This window comes from Daucus carota, chromosome 8 (assembly GCF_001625215.2).
Source record: "Daucus carota subsp. sativus chromosome 8, DH1 v3.0, whole genome shotgun sequence".
In the NCBI taxonomy this organism is placed as follows: Eukaryota; Viridiplantae; Streptophyta; class Magnoliopsida; order Apiales; family Apiaceae; genus Daucus; species Daucus carota.
The window spans coordinates 28,392,678-28,414,594 of NC_030388.2; the positions used below are offsets into that span (position 1 = coordinate 28,392,678).

At 34.2% G+C, this 21,917-nt stretch overlaps 7 protein-coding genes across 9 annotated transcripts; 4 read left to right on the forward strand and 3 right to left on the reverse strand.

Moving 5' to 3' along the window:
* Positions 1-160: 160 nt before the first annotated feature.
* LOC108198491 (pectinesterase inhibitor 10) lies at positions 161-919 on the reverse strand. The gene has a single exon (XM_017366244.1). It carries the CDS (start codon positions 917-919, stop codon positions 161-163), a length of 759 nt encoding a protein of 252 aa, XP_017221733.1.
* Positions 920-1,255: 336 nt separating this feature from the next.
* Positions 1,256-2,539, forward strand: LOC108199201 (universal stress protein PHOS32). The gene is made up of 4 exons (XM_064083820.1): positions 1,256-1,738; positions 2,018-2,127; positions 2,215-2,378; positions 2,458-2,539. The coding sequence occupies exons 1-4, from the start codon at positions 1,525-1,527 to the stop codon at positions 2,537-2,539; spliced, it is 570 nt and encodes a 189-aa protein (XP_063939890.1). The 5' UTR covers positions 1,256-1,524.
* A 1,225-nt stretch (positions 2,540-3,764) lies between these two features.
* LOC108197199 (omega-hydroxypalmitate O-feruloyl transferase) lies at positions 3,765-7,245 on the reverse strand. Of its 2 annotated transcripts, none has more exons than XM_017364747.2 (3): positions 6,969-7,245; positions 4,674-5,087; positions 3,765-4,463 (listed from the first exon to the last, which is right to left on the reverse strand). In XM_017364747.2, exons 2-3 carry the CDS (start codon positions 4,714-4,716, stop codon positions 4,039-4,041), a joined length of 468 nt encoding a protein of 155 aa, XP_017220236.2. In that variant the 5' UTR covers positions 4,717-5,087; positions 6,969-7,245; the 3' UTR covers positions 3,765-4,038. The 2 variants fall into 2 exon arrangements, with proteins under 2 accessions (XP_017220236.2, XP_017220235.2); XM_017364746.2 differs by lacking the exon at positions 6,969-7,245 and adding an exon at positions 6,235-6,268.
* A 31-nt stretch (positions 7,246-7,276) lies between these two features.
* Positions 7,277-8,123, forward strand: LOC108198492 (inactive protein RESTRICTED TEV MOVEMENT 1). Its single transcript, XM_017366245.2, has 2 exons — positions 7,277-7,539; positions 7,836-8,123. Exons 1-2 carry the CDS (start codon positions 7,333-7,335, stop codon positions 8,121-8,123), a joined length of 495 nt encoding a protein of 164 aa, XP_017221734.1. The 5' UTR covers positions 7,277-7,332.
* A 1,838-nt stretch (positions 8,124-9,961) lies between these two features.
* On the forward strand, positions 9,962-10,736 carry LOC108198493 (inactive protein RESTRICTED TEV MOVEMENT 1). Its single transcript, XM_017366246.1, has 2 exons — positions 9,962-10,162; positions 10,419-10,736. The coding sequence occupies exons 1-2, from the start codon at positions 9,962-9,964 to the stop codon at positions 10,734-10,736; spliced, it is 519 nt and encodes a 172-aa protein (XP_017221735.1).
* A 1,575-nt stretch (positions 10,737-12,311) lies between these two features.
* LOC108199125 (inactive protein RESTRICTED TEV MOVEMENT 1) lies at positions 12,312-13,142 on the forward strand. Its single transcript, XM_017366870.2, has 2 exons — positions 12,312-12,539; positions 12,756-13,142. Exons 1-2 carry the CDS (start codon positions 12,336-12,338, stop codon positions 13,047-13,049), a joined length of 498 nt encoding a protein of 165 aa, XP_017222359.1. The 5' UTR covers positions 12,312-12,335; the 3' UTR covers positions 13,050-13,142.
* Positions 13,143-16,800: 3,658 nt separating this feature from the next.
* On the reverse strand, positions 16,801-18,982 carry LOC108197575 (uncharacterized). 2 transcript variants are annotated; one of them, XM_017365227.2, is made up of 4 exons: positions 18,816-18,982; positions 17,629-18,217; positions 17,369-17,510; positions 16,801-17,253 (listed from the first exon to the last, which is right to left on the reverse strand). In XM_017365227.2, the coding sequence occupies exons 2-4, from the start codon at positions 18,182-18,184 to the stop codon at positions 17,193-17,195; spliced, it is 759 nt and encodes a 252-aa protein (XP_017220716.1). In that variant the 5' UTR covers positions 18,185-18,217; positions 18,816-18,982; the 3' UTR covers positions 16,801-17,192. The 2 variants fall into 2 exon arrangements, with proteins under 2 accessions (XP_017220716.1, XP_063939530.1); XM_064083460.1 differs by having other exon boundaries at positions 16,801-17,256; positions 18,816-18,974.
* Between the last annotated feature and the right edge of the window lie 2,935 nt (positions 18,983-21,917).

Consider the following 21,917-nt stretch of genomic DNA (forward strand, 5'->3'; position numbering starts at 1 on the left):
TCTTCAAGATTTGGCAAAATCATGTACAGGCAGAGCCAGAAAGCTCCATTTTATTGCTAAAAACCTATTCTATCCTAAATAACTACCCAGGTTTGTTTGTTCCTTCTAGTATAAAAACATACACAGGAGAAGAATAATACCTACATATACCTAAGGCCGATTATTTGTTCATCTGATCGACTATCGCAAGACAGTTGCTAGCCATCTTCTTTAGCGTATCAGAAAACGCGGCTAACGGGGAACTTTGTCCTTCAAATGCATCCTGACAATCTCCGACATCTGTCAGGGCTGCGCTAAGCATGGTATTCATGGTCCCCACGTCTTTTTTAGTCAGTGCATCAGCTGCATTTTGGAAATTATATACAGCATCATCATAACTGTCTTTACAATCTTTGATCGGTGAAGCATCATCTGGTGGAAGCCCTGGTCTGCTAGCCAGTTTACCAGCCGCGTCTACTGCTGTTTTGGCGAAATCTGAGCCAGCCTTTATTGCCACACCAAGTACAGCTGAAACATCACTTGCCGGGCCTGCTACAGGACCGAGTGTTGATGAACAGACGTCGGGATAGTCAGTACCACCGCATATCTTTTGGAGGGCTGGATTGTTGCCGCCTCCACCTGGTCTTGGAAGTGGAGACGTTATAGTACCAAGTATTGTTGATGGTGCTTTTGCAGCTGGTGATGGTGCCTTTGGAGCCGGTGACAAAGGTATTGGAAACCTGGGTGAACGTAACGGTGAAGGCAACAATGAAGGTGTTGGAGCCTTGGCTGAAAATGGCAACGGTATTGACACAGGCCTCAAATTTGGAGGCGTATCCGGGGATGGAGACGGGGTGGTCTTATTGCGCGGAACACATATTGCCTCTGCAGAACTAACGAAAAACAGAGAAAAGGAGATAATGATTAATCTGGACTTCATTTTTCAGATATTTGAAAGGGAATTTGACGAACATGAGAAAGGGATGTAGTAGAGGATGGCGAAGAATAGGAAATGAGTTGGAAAGGAATGGCTGTTAAGAATTTATTCGAACCACTGGTTACAGGTAAAAAGTTAAATCATGCAACGAATCACTGTCTTGCCTTATTTAACGGACATCGGTCTGATTTTCCCGAAAGCCGAACAAAAATTATTATCTAAACCGTCTTCATAATTTCTTAATTGTGCGTTTATACACGTGTACCTTGTCATATAGACATATACTACCGTGCACAAGACTCTAATATCGGTGTTTGTTCATTTCATGTGAAATATAGTGACCGCGTCCAAGCGAGATGCACAGAATAAGGAGATGCTGAATACACAAAATTGATTACTCAGCACGGACACAAAATTTATCGCCGGTTATTCCTGTCAACCACTTAACACAAATCGGATCTATATATGTTCTGACATATGTTCTGACAATTAATCGTGCAGTATCGTGTACTCTCAGTGCTCATACGTGAAATTTAAAAAAGTTGTGGTGGTGTAGTCTCATTGTTGGTCTGAGTTTTTCGAGAGAGGTGTTGTAGAAGTGTGAAGAGATGGCAGGTGACGAATCAAAGGAGTCTAAGGAGATGAAAAGCGCAGATAGGAGAGTTGGGGTGGCGGTGGATTTTTCGAAGGGCAGCATGAAGGCGGTGCAATGGCTGGTGGACAATATTGCTAGGAAGGGGGATTACATTATACTGCTCAACATTCGCCCTCCGGGTAAATATGAAGATAACCAGATGCAGCTCTGGAAAGCCTCGGGTTCTCGTATGTTCTCTGATTTGATGATTTCCCTCTCTTCTTCGTCTGTATATTTGTTTGTCGAGTCTGGACTAGGCTAGCCTAAAACTTCAAGGTGTTAGGAGAACGCAATCGAATATTTATCATGTATGCTCTTGTTTTGTGTAATGTTGTTGCTGTTGTTTGTGCATTAAACGCCTTAACAAATTACTTTAAATTTGTTTGCTTTTTTTTTTTGAAATATTTAAATTTGTTTGTTGGAGAGTAACGTTTATAAATTTTCCTAACAGTTCGTTTTCCATTCAGCTTTGATTCCTTCAAAAGACATGTCAGACCCGGATCTTATGAAGAAATACGGGGTGAAGCCTGATGCAGAGACGCTGGATATAGTCATGAAAGCCGCTAGTCAGAAAGAGGTAAGTACATTAAAACTGGTGAATGGTGATTGTTAAATGTTGTTAATTAGTAAAAATACATTAAATCCAATTCGTGCACGAAACCAGTTTATGGTATTGATGAAGATCTACTGGGGAGACGCCAGGGAGAAGCTATGCGATGCTGTGGATGATATTCCCCTCGACTGCCTTGTCATTGGAAACAGAGGGTTCGGAAAAATTAAAAGGTCTAATTCTTCCAAATTCATTTATCTTACAAAAATTTGGCCGCGGTGTTTAGACCTTTGTTATATGGCTATGCTCATTTAAATTTCGACACGATTTAGAAAATCTGGTTTATTAAAAATGCAGGGCGATAATGGGAAGTGTGAGCAACCATGTGGTGAATAGTGCTCATTGCCCTGTGACTGTGGTGAAAGAGCAGCGTGAGTGATGTATTGGATTTGGAAGGACTGAGATATAGGTTAGAATAAATACATATGATCCTGCAATTAGTTACTTACTAGATAGTGAAGGTGGTGCAGCTCTTCTTGTATATGATGATGGAATTTGTTTGTTACTTTGGTCTGTAGATTTTCGCAGCGAAGAAACATGTGTTCCTCTTCTTGGTTGATAACCATGTAATAAAATATGCGCAACTGTCGACATACCTATTTTTTCGAGGGTCTTTTTACATGATAAACAAGTAACAACTACTTTTAGATTTGTTCATGAAGGGGTTCATCTTCGTTAATAAGATGAAAGCTAATAAATTCCGTCACCTAATTAAAAAAATAATTGTTAACGTTTTTTCAAATGCAAGCCTGCTGTAACTTGGAAACAACAAAACGTGTTCTTTGGCTTCGTGTTTGATAGTGTCTGACTTTTAGTTGGAAAAACATTCGTAAAACTTACCGTAATACTCCCTCCATTCCTTTTTAAGTGTCGTATTTTGACCGGGTTGGAATTCCAAATTAAGTGTCACATTTATATTTTCAAGACAATTGCTTATGTTCTTAATACAAGTGGAGTATTCTTTTTACCTCAATACCCTTACCTTTGAAACTCTCATTGAAATTTATTCATGGTTGATGGACAAAATTGGAAAATAAAACTTATATTAATGATAATATAACCTAATAATTATACTATCTTAATAGTTGTGCCAAATCAAAAAATGACACTTAAAATGAAATGGAGGGAGTAGAGAAGAAGTGCGACCTATATTCCGTAAATAAAATGTTTAGGGTGTTTTTGGAAGCACCTTTGTTTGCTTTAATTTAATTTTCGACTTATTTTAGTGTATTTTAAAAACGTGCGTAAAAATTAAAATAAATAAGTCCTACTCGAGGAATATACACGAGGAATATGAAACGGCGCGTAGCTAGGGAAGAATGCTTAAACTGAAGGATTAATTATGGATAATATAATTCCAATGACCATAAGGTGCTGTTTGGAAACATGGATTTCATTTGAAATGTAGGATTTCAAATTCAGAATTTGAAATCCAGAATTTGAAATCCAAATCCATTGTTTGGGAATATTAGAATTTCAAATCCTGGATTTGAAATCCAAATCCACTGTTTGGGATATCTTAGTATTTCAAAAGCTGAATTTGAAATTTAAACAAATTTTTACGTAAAAACTTAATCATAACTCCAAATTTAATCACAAATGCGTACTTGAATATTTATCTAAATAATATTTTGAAGTTGGCGATACATGAAGATAGATATTTAATCTCATTCAAAATTACAAATAAAGTCTAAGATAAAATTCAAACAAAAATACAAAAACTTCACAGAGACATGTATAATTAATCAAACAAAAATACCAAATTCAAGAATCTCAACCTTAACACAAAAATGCTAATCAAGCACTGATAACTATACTGCAGAAACCTGAAATTATATCTGAAATGCTAGCACAATCCGGCGTTACTCACACTACACGCTAGCACAATGGCTTGTTCACCAAATCTCCGGCATTACTCACACTACACGCTAGCACAATCCCGTTCCCAAAATAGCCCTTCGGCAAGGGAGGATTCACCAATCTTGATCTTCCGTCAACAGCAAATAATAGCTTGAGTTGTTGGTCTGGTTTCATCTGAAGAGCTTCAGTTCTTGCCCGCCACACCAAGGCCGTGAGGGCCACAAATGTGGAGCAGTTCTTGATGGTCCCGTCTTCCATGATCAACTTCTTTAACCTCATTAGCTTCTCTTGATCGAAGTTGAATGCTTTGTAAACCATCTCAGATTCTCTTATAACAAGTCCAACACCTTCTGTGCTCTTCTTGTCACCATCAGGCTTAAAACAATACACTGTCTGAATTATTGAAGCAATATTCTGATCGAGATTCGACAAGTAATAGTATTCTGGAATGTGCATAAAGACTTTAGCATGAGGAAAAAGACTGAGAAAGCAGAAAGATGAAAACATGGAGCAAGTATAGGAGTTTCCATCTTTCATAAATTTCCAAGATTTTGATAAAAACAAAAACCCAATAAACAGTTTCGAATTACAAGTTAATATCACAATCAAAATTCAGAAAAGATTCTACCTTATCTTTGAACAAAAAAGTATACCTGAATCAGATGATGACTTCCCAGCAGAAGAGGCCAGTAACATTCTGATTCAAGTGTTTAGGATCAAGTACACCAGACCCTCACACTTTAGATTATGAGCTGTATGTATGTAAATAAATAAAAAGAATGCTGGCATTTCTCAATCAAATGAATCCATTATAAATGCAAGCGAAAATCGTGCTGCACTTTAACATGACAACCCACAGAACCACATAGAAAAAATGTATAAAAGTCATAGAACTCCAGTCCCTCCTACTAGATATTCTTCAAACATTGTTTTGGCAAGTTGATCTCTAAATTCAGTCCACTCATTGGTAGATCGAGCAGTTGAGATGAAATCCTCTTCTTTATCTTCCACATCAATTGCTTCCATAGCTTCTAGCTCTTCTTCAACCTCTTGCATATATGTTGTTTCTTCCATGTTTTCACAGATTATATACACAAATTTAAAATTTTAAAATGAGAGCAGAAATTTAAAATGACAACTACACAGATTATATACACAAAGTTAAACCCTAATCACAAAAATGAGAGCAGTGAAATCATAAATCATAGGCAGACACATAGGCAGACTTCTAAAAATTATTCAATTCACTTTCACAGGTTTTTTATTAAATCATAAATCTTTAAGCACAAAGTCGCAACAGAAATACCACAGGTCTCAACATATTATTTATAATATAAGTCTAAATTATATACTTAGAAAAAACTTCAAATTCAGGAAGAAGGTTACAAAACGACCTAATTATACAGTTCTAGATTTAGAATTCAAAACATCTGCATATAATACAGGCATCTGATGGGCGAAGCCCTGGGGTCTTTGCCAGCCAAGGATCTTAAAGGCCTGGAAACTAAACTACAGAATGGACTTAGCAGAGTCCGCTCCAAAAAGGTCCTTATACATTCATAGAATATGCTGATTATTTCCTAATAAGAATTACTTGTTGAAGTACTGATTCAGAATATATAAACTGCAAAATGAACTTCTATTTGCTGAAATCGAATTCATGCGGAAGAGGGTTAGTGCTCATTTAATTAGTATATATTTCTCTATATTATTCCTTCATTTATTTCCAAAGTGCTCTTTATTTATGAGACTAAAGGTAAGGTTTGCGTGGACTGAGACTCCTTGGATTGTAACTAGTTCTATAGCTCAAATTCCTAATTAAACTGACCAAAAGCACAACTTTCATGTTTCTAGATTTTCCAGTATTGGATTGTATTCGAAACAGAAGGGTCTTTGGAATGGCAGGACTGGAAGGAAGATGTAATTGCTCTGGAGATGCGAAGCTTTAGTCGTTTTGCCATTACGCAAACACTTAAGCTAGCAGTGAAATGATAATTGAGAGGGGTCTATATAACATGGAGAGATGGACGTATTTATGTGAATACAGTGTATGTTACAGTAGCAGATAGTCTGAGCGAAATGTGTACAAATCGGAAATGTGTACCCGAAATATTATATCGAGGCACGCACCTAGTGAGTAGGCTATAATTGAGAATCATTACTCCTCAACTAATTCAAATTTTTACAATATATAACACCCAAACCTGATTTTACCTCGTCTACTGTATAGGCAACAGATTAGAGCATCTCCAACGGTACTCCTAAATCATTCCCTAAACAATAATATAAAATGTGGCTCCTAGTAAGTTAATACACCGGAAAACGTGAGAACTCCAATGCTACTCTTTATATTTGGCTCCTTATTCACATTTTATATATATTTTATATAAATTTGAAGAAAAAGTTAACTAAAAGAGAGAGAAGATTGAAGGGAAAATAATATAATATTGAGTTAGGAGCTACTAGATGCTCTTTAAAAGAAAGGAGAGAGAGTAGGCTCCTCAATTTTTAAAGAGCATCTAGGAGCCCATTGGAGCACTAAATTTTGATTTGCTCCTAAATTTTAGACTTAGGAGCTTGTTTAGAGAGCCCATTGGAGTTGCTCTTAGGTCTTTGTGATAGAATTCAAATCACCTGCCATCTAGCAGTTCTGGACAATATACATATACACACAGATTATATACAGAAGGTTAAACCCTAATTACAAAAATCAGAGCACTGAAATCAATTACACGCACGCACAAATATACATATAAATATCAAATTAAGCAACAAATTGATAACAATATAATCCAATACTGGCAAGAGAGACAAGGAGAAAGAGAGATACAGAGAGGGCGATAGGAAGAGAGAGAGAGGGGGAGAGAGAGGGAGAGAGAGGGAGAGAGAGGCAGAAAGGGAGCGAGAGGGAGAGGGAGAGAGAGAGGTGGAGAGAGGGAGAATTGCACCTTCGGAGACGGAAGGATGGCCGGAGCGAGTAGCAGCGTGAAAGCAGGGGAGAAGAGGAGCGAGCAGCAGAGTGGATCGGGAAGGAGGAGCTGGAGTGTGCGTTTAGTTTTTTATTTCAAATGACATGTTTTGGAATGGCATTTCAAATTATTCTATTTTGACTTGTGTTTAAGTTTGGATGGAATTGAACAAATCCAAATCCTGAATTTTTAAAATTTGCCAAACAAGAGATTTGCACAAATCTTGGATTTGAAATCAAATCCATGTTACCAAACAGGGCATTCATATCCTTTCCCCTTGGCTCTCGCTGTATATAATTAAGGCGTTTCATCATTCACATCAGCGCTTAGTATCGGGAGAAGTATGTTAAAAATCGGACCATCGGGAGGCACTGGAGTTGGACGTGCATGGGATCATGAAAGCAAAACAGAAATCGCACAACTCATCATTTCACGCTCTGCGACTTGCATAAACTATATTCATTTTGTTTATGTTGAAGATGGAGGTAATAAACTTGTCATGTCCGAGAAGATCGGCGTTGATAAAGGTGGGAGTAGATCTTTAAACACGGTAAGTATTAAGAACCCTTACTATAACACTCATAAAAGCAACCATTCGCCACATAACTATAAAAAAACAACTCGTTCGGATCCTTTGATTTATACATAATGATGTGACAGTTGATATATGAAGTGTTTTAATTGGGGTGATTGATGTGAATACAGAAGGTTCATTTCAATTAAAACCCTCGTGTTATTGTGTTCAAAGTTTTGTCCACAATTATGCACCAAACTGTTCTACCGAACAGTGATACTCGTATTGACTAATATATATATTGACAATTTTACGTAATGATGTTACTGCAGATTATGCTTGATTATCCACATGAGGTCATTACTGGAGTTACTGGCAAGTACCGAGTTTTTTACAACGATGAGAAACAGTTGACGTCATTAACTTTTGTTACCAACAAACGCAAGTACGGACCGTTTGAAGTAAGCGAGCCATACCCACAGGAGTTCGACTATCACGTGGGAGAAAAACAATTTGGTGGATTTTTCGGTACCTCTTCGTCTGATGGAATAGAGAGTATTGGAATTTATTTAAAGCCCCTCAAGAAACTACCAGTCATCAGCTCGATTAAAACTGAATGATCGATCATATAGTATTCAATTTATGTTGAGTAAAATCTATGTGTTTTGATTTTCGGATTGATGTGAACGCTATGTAGCTTCTCTGTAATCTGCTTTCTCCTCTTGCAAGAGTCTGCAAATTTTATCCATATCAAAAATATCAAATATAACATTTTATATAAAAATATAATCAAATTTTCATTCATTTTTATTACTGTAATTATTCGTTTTATAATATTTGAAAATTATGTGAATGAAAAATATGTGAATTACGTTAAATAAAGAATATGATAAATATTACGAGAGTTTTTATTTATCTACAAGACTAGTGAAATGAAAATTAAGGACTATCAACTTTCAATCAATTTGACTTTAAGGTTATATGTCGATTTTCATAATTAAAAACTTTTTGACAGGGAGAATATCCCCTGTTGGCAAGAAGATTTGTATTTTGGCTGATTTAAGTTAATGAAACTCCTCCCTTTAATGTAAAAAATAAAAAAAAATATTTTTCGGACCGAATGTTAAATTTTTATTTACAAAAAGAAATTTTGAAAAATGATATGCAGGAGTATGATTTATTTCACCTCAAATTATGTGGGTGTTTGGCAACCCCGACTTATGGCTTATTTATAAGAAAATGTGGGCTTCTATTTTTTTCGGAGTGTTTGGATAATTGAAAGAATTGCTTAAAATGGTGCTTGAGAAGCCAAGAAAAACAGTTAGTAAACCTATCTTCTTTTTTCTTTGATTTGGAGCTTCTTGCAACTTATAAGTCACGGGTATCCAAACATTTTTAATAACTTATAAGTTTAAGCCAACTTTTCATTTATAATTCACTTCTTTACTTTAAACAATAAGTCACTTCTTTTAAGCCCAGTCAAACGGCCTCTATGTGAAAAAAAATCAAAACGACACTTATTTTGAAGGGATTTTCTATGGTGTGCCCATGGGCACACAATAGTCCCTAACTCCAATAAAAATAGTTCATTTTGATTGGTGTGTGAATAATAAATGTGAATGGTCCCTGCATTCACATCAACTCCACCAATCAAACCAGCTCATTTGTATAGAATTTAGTGTTTATTAAGACCGTATTTTAAAATAGAGGAAGTACATCTCTACTTGCACATGTATAATATCCGTTCATTCAAAAATAAAGAAATTTGTAACCATATTATATAGCGAGGACACCTAACTTTTATGCTAAAAGTCAAGTGTTAAAATGGCAGAACTAATATTTTATGTCATCAAATAAGTGTCATTTTGATTTTTTTTTTTTTTTGAGGTGTCTATATTATTTTTAATCACTGATTTTAAATAAAGATATAAATACTCAAATTTTATTAGTAAAATAAATTTGGTCTTTCTAATGTGTGTCCAAGGGCACACAATAAACACGTACTTTCATGAAAAAGACTTGTTTTGATTGGTGAAATTGGTGTGAATGCAGGGGGCCCTTAACATTTATTACTCATCCACCAATCAAAAGCTAGTATTTTCATGAGAGTTAGTGACAATTGTGTGCCCATAGGCACATCATAAAAAATTCGAAATAAATTTTGAAAAATAAAATGTATGTTTATTTCTAAAGAAAGTCAAACGGACACACGCTTTGATACCCGTAGTATCAAAACAGCCAATAAAGGAGTGCTTAAACCGAAGAAGTGTGATAATCAATACTAATAGATAGTGCATTTCCAATGACCATCTATGCCTCTTCATATCCTTTTGCAGCTAAACCGACTCGAGCGAAAATCCTCATTCGTCTTGTTATATATAGTGGCGTTTGATGATATATTCACGACACTAGCCAGTGGCCACTCTTCCTAGTACTGTATACAACAAAAATTCTTATCATGTTAAAAGCTGGACTCCCTTGGACTGATGGACTTGCATGGGATCACAAGGGCAAATGTGATATAGCACAAATCATCGTGTCTCGATCTATAAATTGTATCGATTTTATACAGTTTGTTTATGTTGAAGATGAAGGCAAAAAACTTGTCGTGTCCGAAAAGATTGGTAACGATGTTCCGATTATCTTCTCATTAAACACAGTAAGAAACAATTTTTTATTTGTAGAAATATTTTTTTATATATATTATATTAATGGTATTATAGTGAAAAGCGTGTCTAGTGATTATCGGGGCGTTTTTATTCCGTTAATCGGGCTCATTATATATTATTAGTGATATTAAGTATTAATGTGAAAAGCGTGTGTGATGATTATCGGGGCATTTTTATTCCGTTAATCGGGCTCATTATGAACCAAACACCACGTATATATAATTATGCATTTTAATGGTTTTGCAGATCACGCTGGATTATCCGCATGAGGTCATTACTGGAAGTGGAGTAAAAGGCAAATGTGAAGAACTTTCTACTGGTGATTCTGAGGGCTTTCAAAAACTCTTGAGATCGATTACATTTGTTACAAACAAACGAAGTTACGGACCATTTGAAGTAGAACAAACTGCGGGTAGCGAGGAATTTGAGTTCGAGTATCACGTGGGGTTCAAACAATTCGGTGGATTTTTTGGTACTTATATGTTGTATGGCTTAGAGACTATTGGAATTTACATGAAGCCCATGGAGAAGCTTTTGAACAGCACCTCAATTAAAACGGAGTGATCTTGCTGTCGCCGATATAATGGGTCGTATATTATTCGGTGGATGATCTTACATGTGTTATAAATATGAATAAATTGTTATAACTTACATCTCAATGAACTTATAATATTATTTACCAGCTTGAATTATCTGAAATTTGCTGATGTTTTAATTTGAAAATGTTACGATATGATCAAATGCTTACTATAAATATATTTTCGGTTTTTCTAAACACCAAATTTTATAATTTTGGTGGTTTTTGATTGGGTCATGCTTTTTTATAATGGTGGACTCTCTACAAATTCACCAACCACGCCAATCAAAATCCACCAAAATTATAGAATTTAATGCTTACCAAGTGCCCATGAGCCAAATTCATATATTTTATCTATATAATTGATAGTACATTTTGTTTTAATATAATATTCATCTACCTTAAAATGTTTAGAAATATATTTCTAAACATTACTCCCTCCATCCTAAATTTGATGTGCTCGTTACATTAATTTCGGACAGGCAGTTGAAAGTTCATTGACTGCCTAGTTACATTACTTATTTTTAAAATTTTATTTTGCAAATAAAAACTTAAATATGAAATTTTGTTTATAAAAAAACAATAAAAATTCAGAACTAGACGGTTAATGCACTTTAAGTTACGTGCCCAAAATCAATCAGCACATCTAATTTAGGATGGAGGAGTTTATTTTTTAAATTTTTTTTTGAAAAGTTTTAGATCTATATTTTATGAAGAAATAAAAATTTGGAAAATAATATATGAAAATATATTTTTTCAACACATCTAATTAAGTGCAAAAAAATTGGAAAATAATACATGAAAAAATTTCTTTTAATAAATATAATTTAAGAATTGAATATTTAATTATTAAAAATAAAATAAAGAAGGATTTACTGAATATTCAGAAAATGATGAAGACCTATCGGAATAAATTTGTATTTACATATTTCCAAAACTGTATATATCCAGATGCTCGTTAATTAACACCGTTGATGTATCATATACCCAGGATATATGCTCGTTAATTAATTACGACCATTGGAGCAAGTCCAAGAGTGCCCTAAAATCATGTCCTAAATCAAAATTTAAGGTATTTGAAGTAAAATGGTACTCTAACAATGTCTTAGTCGTGCCTCAAAACACCAAGACATCTAACAAATGCTTTATTTTTTAGGCACAATCATGCATGCCCTAAACCATTTCTATTAATAAAATATTAGGTTACTCACATTCCAACACACCTCTCTTCTATTTCTTTTTCACTTCCCTCTAACAATTATTCAAATATACTATTATTTAAATAATAAGGCACAATAATAAAGCATATTGTTGGAGTTGTTATGTTAAAATGATGTCCTAAATCACTAAGATATTATTTTTTATTATATATATAAGGCATTTCCTAGGACATTGTTGGACTTGCTCTTGACCAACTAAATGGCACTTGTATTCTTTGCCAGCTGAACCGACTACTACCTGTAATATGGTGCCGTTTCATGTTTTCATCAGTTAATGCTACTTGGTACTAGTCTATATATTAACATCACTTGAATCCCATTTTCACATGCAGCAATAGATAACTCGGTAACTCTACATTTCTCACAATGATAAAAGTTGGGGCAATATGGTGCAATGGGACAGGATGGGATCACAGAGGAAAAACTGATATAGCACAAATCTTTATTTCTCGGTGTGAAAAACGAATTAATTTCATGCAATTTGTTTACTGCGAGGACGGAGGAAATAAGCTTGTGTTGTCCGAGAAGATCGGTGGTGATGGCGACAGTGGCAGCTTATGGTTAGATTCGGTAAGCAACGAATCACTCATTTAAATTTATACGAGCGACCAAAATTTGAACTATATATGTCTTCAAAAATGACGAAAGTAATCCGTCGTAATTACTATACATTACAATGGAACTATTACAACGGAACTAGTGTTAAATTTCCGTCGTAAAAAACCGGTTTTGTTGCTGTGGTTTAGTTTCCTATAAATTTTCCTAATGTGTTTACGGACAATGCAGGTGACGTTTGATTATCCGTCGGAGTACATTACTCGCGTAAGCGGCAAGTACGAAAATATTTACAGCACAAAATACTTGAGATCGATAACTTTCGATACGAATAGAGGCAGGTATGGACCATTCGAAGCAGCCCCTGCGAAAGACAGCTTGGAGGATACTGAGTTCAGGTATGAGGTGGGACGGAGCAAATTCGGGGGATTTTTTGGTGCTTTTACGTCTACTGGCATAAATAGTATTGGAATTTATGTGAAGCCCCTTGAGAAACTGGTGATCACCCCAGTTAAAGAGGAGTGATTAGTAATCAGTTATGTTGTGTGGATTGGAGGGAGTTTATGTTTTCTAACGATATTATTTTTAAAATTTTCTGAATTATACAATACATGTAACTGTAAGTCAAAATTTGGTCAATTTGACAAGTCAGATCAAAACAAGACACGAAGAAAAGGAAAGAAATCGCCTGGTAACAGCAGCTCACTTGCATCACCAAGAGATTTGCTGGCACTATCAGATGATTCCGTGTCTGTAAACTGAATGTATCACTTCAAACTCATAACATATTAACATGTTCCGTTTAGGAAGATACATTGAATCACATTAATGTCATCAGTTGATAGGGGTGGGGGTATGTTTTTTGTGAATCAGGTGGCTCATGCTCACGGTCTGAAGCTGTCTGATAAGCACATGATATGTATGTAGTTAATAAATTCAATTGTACAGGTGTTGGTATATATATTTTCTAGTTGAGACTACAGTTGTTAGTTCTGCTATCTCCGCAGGCTCATATATACTTGTCCAGCTTATAAAGTAGAACCTTGGTACCTATTTGATACTAAAGTTGTGTTTGGACGTTTGGTCAGGAGAAATGGAATGCAATGAGTGAAAATAAAAGAAAATAATAGAGTGTAGACCGTAGAATGAAGGACCGGATAAAATTGAGTGAATGCAAATTTTGTATGGTGAGATTTGGATAGGAACTATGTATGATAACAAATGTAGCAATTCTTCGCAAAGTTGGGGGTTTGAACTCTAGTCAAGGATGATAGGAATGGAATGGTAGAATGCATTACTATATATTCAACTAAATTATAGTACAAAATTCATTCCACTCCCTCCATTGTCATTCACCTTGACCAAACACCGGATAAGATTACTTGGATGGAGTGGAATGAAATTTATATTACAAATATAGGGTGATCGTTCCTTTACTCATTACATTCCAAATGATTTGAACAAGAAATGTAACCTACATGTCTTCATCATATTTCCTTATAGTCATCATAGAAATTTACACTTACTCATATTTAGTTAATCTCAACAAATGAATTATTTTTTCCGGTGTCAATGACATTGACGACCACCTCCAGCCACACCGAAGAACATGACCACTATTCATCAACTCCTGAGTCGTATAATACGAGTGCATTAGGCATGAAAGATCCAAAATTTGCACTTTTCTGAAACTCCAGCTTAAACTGATATTTAGCCATCGGCTCAACCTCTACTATTGCTAATTTAGCTTCTCCACCTGTTTAAAATAAAAAACATCCAAGTGACCTTAAATATCCGAGAAAAAGTATAGCCCGTATAGATAATACAACCTCACAGCATATATAACAACGAAAATTTGGTTATTAAGAATTTATTTCATGAACAGCATAATGCTAGACGCAGCAAGAAAACCCCAGATTCTGCATAATTATGCGTCTCAACTCTAAAGTTAAGATCACATCCTTTTAGCTTAATGGCACCGACTCGGTCACCCGAACGCTCTTTTCAAATCGAAGAGTGGATCTTGAGCACCCATCTCCGGCATGATTCATGATAATTTTCTTGAAATATTGAGTGCGGAGCAAAATTATCAAATTATCTCCTTATAACTGAATGGCATTATGATTCATGATAGTTCTCTTGAAATCCTTTGTCATTCAAGTATACACTATAAAATACTTATGAAATGTTCTGATTACCACAATCCCTCCAGGGCCCAGATTATGTTCATACATGATGAACCAGGTGGCCCATTTGTCCAATTCGAAAAGATAAGGATAACACTAGCACTCACTTCTTGCCATCTTATTTTTATGTCATCATCCCTTCTTCATGATTTCAACTGTCATGCAGTTGAGGATCACGTTATTTTTCTGTAAATTTACGCAGAAACAGACCATGCCGAAAAATATCTATATTATCCGCGTATATCAAATTTCGTAAATTTAAATACTCACGCAATCACGTCTCCGTCTCCGTCGAGTCTTGATTCATTAATGATAGTGTAAGCCAATAGAATATACTCCCTCCGTTTCAAATTAGATGTCCACTTTTAAAAAGTCACACAGTTTAAGAAAAGTGGTTGTTTACAAATTAATTGCAATAAATGAACATAATATGTGGTATGAGGTTGATCTAGGAAATACTCCCTCCGTCCCTTTTTATTTGTCCGTTTTAGGGAAAAAAACACATACCAAGAAATAATTGATTGTATAAACTTTTCATTAAATACCTCTAATTAATATCTTGAAAATGGTGGAATACCCCTACTTTGTGTCTTGAAAACATGAATTCAACCAAGTTTTAAATAAGTCAAGCCTTGAAAATCGAAATTATGGAGATATATTAGAAAAACTATCATTAAATTAGTTTTGAAAGTATAAATGGACAGATATATAGGGACAAATTTTTACTTCCAAAATGGACAGATAAATAGGGACGGAGGGAGTATAAATTAGAGATATGTGGAGTAGAAATGACTTTGGAAATATGATTTTGCATTGAAAGTTGAAGTGGACAACTAATTTGAAACAAATTTATTTTTCAAAGGTGGACATGTAAATTGAAACGGAGGGAGTAGTAGTACTAGCTTGCAGAAGCTTCTAAGTGTGGATTGCTTTTTATCTGCATAAATCCTGAATAAACAAGAAAGCATCTTGGGATTTCCATTTGGGCTGCATAGTTTAATCTGAGAATTTATTAGCTATCTGTATTTAGGTTTTCGATGAACATTTGAATAAGTAGATCTCACAAAAGCTGCAACTTGTGATTAAAAATTGCATAGGATTCATGTAAACAATTATTGCTTTTATGATTGCTTTACTGCCAGTCTGCCACCACTTTGAGCTGCCAAAATTTGTATCTGCAACAGTTTATACAACAGTAAGGAGAATCAATATTGCTTAAGAACGCTCATGCAAATGGCTCAAGCTGTGTTATCCGGATTCGGTTTAAATATTCAAACTGAGTACGTGTCCGAGTATCAGACTTGATGATATTTTGAAAAAATTTATATTTTTGACCTCTTTGTTGGACTGCCGACGCTATTTCTAAATAAGCGTCGGAGTGTTCATATTCATGTCCGAGTGTCCGACACAATACTCGAGGCAAATGAAAAATCGGTCCAACATAGTGCTCAAGTGCTGATATAACAGTAACAAGTAGCAGAGCTTGTGGGAATTCTCATGCACCTTGCAATCTTGCATCTATGAAAAGTATTAAGCACATATTCACATAAACCTCTATTTTTTCCAAAAATTTTCAAATGACTCGCATCACTTTGAAAAGTTCTCATGTGCTTCACAACAGAGAGATGAATATAAAATGCCTCATGTGCTTCTCAACAGAGAGCTGAGATACAGCTTAAATTTCCAGCTAAACGCTGTACTAGAGATCTTGCATGTGTCTGAGTTCTCTGAAATGCAAGCGAAGAAGGATTATTCTAAATTGAACAGCATAGACCCATATGGGCACTTGTCAGAGATGTGCCTTAGTAACATGTGACAGTGCCTAATTAAATTACTTGTGATTATGTAGTACTTACTACTAATTAACAATACTTATTTGAATTTTAGTCAACTGCAGATCCTTGGGACAGGGATGGAAACCTGGAAAATCTGGCAATTTCGAAGCTCGAACATATTATTCTACACAGAGTCCACCATGAACTAGCCCTTAACGAACGAAACAAACCTGTAATGCATATTTGAGTTTATACGAAAAAGAAAATCTGTACCGGAGTATAATCTGAGAAAAGGGTGCAAAAGAATTGAAAATGTTGAAGCAAAATCAACTCTTAACTGATCCACAGAAATATTATTTATATATTGTTCATCACAAAACTTAAAATGGCTTCAATTACCACAATCTACAGTACTATGAGATGTCTACACTATTTACAGTGGTTTAGTTTGGCAAGAGATCTCAGGTTTCAAAAGAAAATTTCTCAGAGTCTTCGACAATAGTGACTTGAAAACAATGTGAATAGAACAGGACACGGCCACAGATTATATATAAACTTTTAGACTGCCTTAAGTAATTTACAGCGGTGGCATCAATCACTGTTAAAGCTGCAACTTTGAATATGTCATCCACAGGACCCGGAAGAAGCTTCACAATTTTTTATTCTGATCACTTGTGTGTATAAGGCTTTAGGATTTTGATACAATTTCACCTTGCTTCTCTGCTCCCCTTGCTTTCACGATTTAAAGTTGCAAACCGTTCTGCATAACTGCTAATTTCCAAGTAGCAAATAGAAATTGTTTTATGAAAAATGAAAATGACTGCAAAAAATTGAAGTGTGAAGACTAAAGCAGGCAACTTAAAGAGGGTAGAGAAATACGTACTTGGGGGACACCGAACTAGGTAAATCAGTACCGCTAGTGGATGGATTCCAGTGGTTAGCATTCAATATAGAACCATCCTCAATAACTCGAGCTGATTCTGGAGAGCCCGCAAAATTTGCTGTTGAACTTCTAGAGGACACTCCTATAGAATTAATTACAGGATTGTGAATATTGCAGTTTGTTAAGTTCGAATTAAGCAGGGAAAGTCACAAACAATATTTGGCATCAAATATATCTATACAATCAAGTAATATGCGTACCTTGAAAAAGTATAACAAGACAGAAGATTACGGTAAAAAGCATGGCGAACAAATTTCCTCCACCAGACGATGATGATGATGATACCTTGGCAGCTTTCATTTTCTTCAATGCCTTCATTCTTTCAGTCCTTGCCCGTTTCATCATAGCTAACTGTGCAAACTCTTTAATCAGCTTCTGGTCAGCAGCATCCAGTGACAAACCTCTAGGTGGTCGTGGAGGTTTTGGAGGCTTCTTAGCACTTAACGTTTTACGTTTTTCCCTCCCTGTTTTGCTCTCTTTTAGATCCGCCACCTCTTCTCCCTGAACTTTTTCATCCACCAACAGTTTCACTCTCTCTGGATAAGCCACACCATCATTTGATGAATTCAAACTTACTCCATTTTCTCCCCTTACTAAAACATCAACACTAACAATCCCTCTAAATAACTTGTCAAACAAATTTTTATCCGAGTTGGCAGCTGAATCATTGTCAGTGTGTTGCACTTCATCGCTAGTATTCCTACCAGCCTCAAGATCAATCCCAAACTCCCTTTCTTCCGCAGGAAGTTGATCCATCAGGACTCTGGTTCACTACTCCCAAAATCCTTCCTGCAAAATAAATTTAAAAACCAAACCAAATACAATCATTCAGTTAAAATCATCAAATTTTCAAGAATACACCGACAATAAAATCAATTAGCTTCTCCATTCACTTCTGGACCAAAAGCCAAAACTCAATCAACAATTTAACCCAACCCCATATCACAAGACAATTCCTTGAGACCCTCCACACAAAATTCCCAATTTTTCCTTTGCTAATTTTGAAATTCCCACATTGAACCATAAACAATAAAACCATAAAAAGAATCAAGCAAACAAAACACTCTCATTAACCCATATTTACATACATATACAAGCATTCCAAAATTCTCCACAGCATATCCTTATGAATAAAAAATATAAAACCTCCACTTCTACACAAAAGCACCCATCTAAAATGATCACAAAAGTGATCACAAAACATCAACATTCAAAATTTAAACTCTCCTCTCAAAAAAGCAAACAACAAAACAACACTAACCCACCAAAAACACAATCTTTACACCATACATGCATCAAAATCCAATCTTGCAAAATGCAGACAATTCAAAACACAAAAAAGACACAATCTTGAAAAATGTATGTAACTAAAGAAAGGATTTTTCACCTTATGGGAGAAATTGAGAGAAGCCCAGATCCAATGAAGCCAAATGAGGCAAAGGGGTTCCTTAAAAAGTGTGTGTGAGTGTGTGTGAGCACAGAAAGAGAGACAAGAAAAGATGAATGCACGAGGGTTTTGGGACAAGCAAGAAAGTAGTACTAATTTATTTCATTTTCTCAAGTAGGACAGGGACCATACACTTCACTGTTAAATACTCACATTTATGGAGTATATAATTTGAACCATATGATTTTATTTTATTTTTTGCATAAAAAATGAAAAGAAAAGGCATTCAACATTCGATTATCAAAAGAGAGGTCATGATTTGATATTCCAAAAATCCTACTCATGCTCCACCGACACTAAATTAATACTTATATATTTCATCTTTTTGGGAGCTTATATTTTCTTATCATAGTATGTTGTAATCATTTGATATCTACTTTAGGCTAGATTATTTTTGTTTTATTTTTTATTTCTTTTCCGTGGTAATTGTCGCACTCACTTGAAAGTAATGTTTTGAATGAAAATATAGAACTCAAAATATGGCTTATTCTTGGAATATTCCTTTGGTGGTATATAAGAAGATTCATAGTCGATTGATTAGACAAAAATTAGTGAATATCACCTATGCATGTGCAAATGAGTTCGAGTAAGTCGTAAACTTAAGTTGATTTTGATAAAACAGTTCTCGAGGAGAGAATCAAAAATCTTGAATGTGTGTTTCGGGAAAAAAGAAAAAATCTTGAATGTTTTTTTTTAAAAGTAATAATACGAGCACGATTCGAAACTCAAATCAATTTTAATAAATATTGAGAAACATTTAAATACGAAAATTTCAATTTTGATTTGATTTTGGACGTTCTATCTGGATTCTAACAATTTCATAAAGAGTTCATTAAAATTGAGACAAATAGCTGGTGTATAGTTCTCAAAATTTAAATACAATCCTTCAAATTTGGCAAAACAAACAATGTTTTATAAAATCTCATGAATTACAAGAATTTTGGAAAACATGAAATACATGAAATAATATCACAAAACTTATATATTTATAAAATCCAATCAGTTTTTAAATTGGAAGATGCTAGACTAGATTCATTCTAAAAAAATTACAGATGACACGTGTAATGATCTATTTGATATAAAAAAATCATGTATTCATAACAATCTCATCATACAATATTCCAAACTAACAATGCCACGATAGTTTGGAAGAATTTTAATAATTAAATTTAAATATTTTTAATATTACTTTTCTGAATATCATAATATTCTGAATAATCTCATTTACATACTAGTTTAAATTTTAATTAAATATCATCGTTTTAGGATGATGGAAAATTCTGAATGAATGTGTATGGAAATCAATTTTTTTAAATTCGAAATGAATAAACGTGGATTTTTAAGAAAAAATCCTTGATAATCTTAATTGAATACACACTCTTAATATATTTTTTTTAAATTGTTTATTATATATTTATGTAATAAATATAATATATCCTTATTATGTGAATATTCAACTTTTATTAATCATCTGTTGAATGAATAAATGCTCAACTTTTATTTGATAAAATATTTGAATAATTTGAACTCAAACTCAGCGCAATCATTGTTGAATCAAATTAAAAAATTTAAAAACAATTCAATCAAACAATCAACTATTATATTGAGGAATCTGGTCTGAACTGTTGTTTATTATAAAAGTCATTTGTAATGTTTCATAAAAGAAAACGACTCGCCCGTTTTGTATCTTCAGAAGTCTTGTAGTAGTCGGCAACTTCATTAGTTAGACCAAGTGATTGTGCTTTTGCTTATCACTTTTCCGAGGAATAATAGTTTACTAATTTTTCATTCTAATCTGACTGTTTTATTTATGGTTGTACCTTAATCCAAACAAGAAGAAAAGGTTGGAGGCGTATGATTAGATTTTCCAAAATATGTATATTGTTCGAATTTTACAATAATTCCAAGAACAATGGGACCTAGTTAGGTAACGCCGGTGACGACAACTTTGATCTTTATAAACGATTTACATGTGCCCATGTTTTTATGGCTGGCGTATATGGTGTCATTGAAATTCAATATTTTGTATTATTCATCCAAATTTTATTTTATTATACGTGACATATACAGAGCTGCTTCTTGTTTCCTTCTTTTTCGTATATATATGCGACATATATGATATATCAGATGGCTTGAACGACCGGGTGAATATATAATTCAATGTATTTATAATTTAAATTTTAACAATCATTATATTTTTTGTATGTGATAATAAACTGAAATTTGATTAAATAATACTAATAAATTGATTATATTTTCTTTTGATATTTAGTTTTCACACTGTTTAAAAGGAATTTAAAAATGACTGAAAAAATATAATCAAAGTACTGTAATACATTATTCATATGTTTGTTTATTATAATATCATAATTTTTTTGTAGAATAATTAAAGAGACAGAAAAAGAATAAATTATTGCTGATGCGAACCAAAGATTCAACAACAATAACAAACAAATGTGTGAGAATTGGGTTTGTTTAAATGTTGATTGAAGATGGGGAATTAAAGAAAAGAACAGGGTCCCCTCACACATATTGGAAGGCAGATACATCCGTATTTCACATGAATCAATAGTGAAAAAGTGCCATATCTTTTTCTAGTGGAAGCCTGTTTGATTTTAAGTTTAACGGTGCGTTCCCAGTTTCTTTTAAAAAGAACGGTGCGTTCCGAGTTGATCATATACATATAGGAAATTTATTTATATATAAAATCAAGCTTCTGATATTGATCTAACTTATAAGCATTTATTTCTCTGATTTTAAGTTAAAATTCACTGAAATAGACCCAAAATGACTAGTAATATATCTGCCAAAACAGGTCTATTTTGTTTGCGAAGAACAATTCAGATTCCATTATAAAAAGACTAGTTACTTGTACAAACAATTGCACGTGGTTTTAAATAGCCTTGATCTCTACATTAGACAAATCTTTGTGTTAGGGTCCAAGATGGGTCCCTACCAAAGATACATCAAAGATCGAAAACATAATCATGAAAGCAAAATTAGACCAGTTTCAAAGCAGCATGCAATAAAGGAGGGAAATTA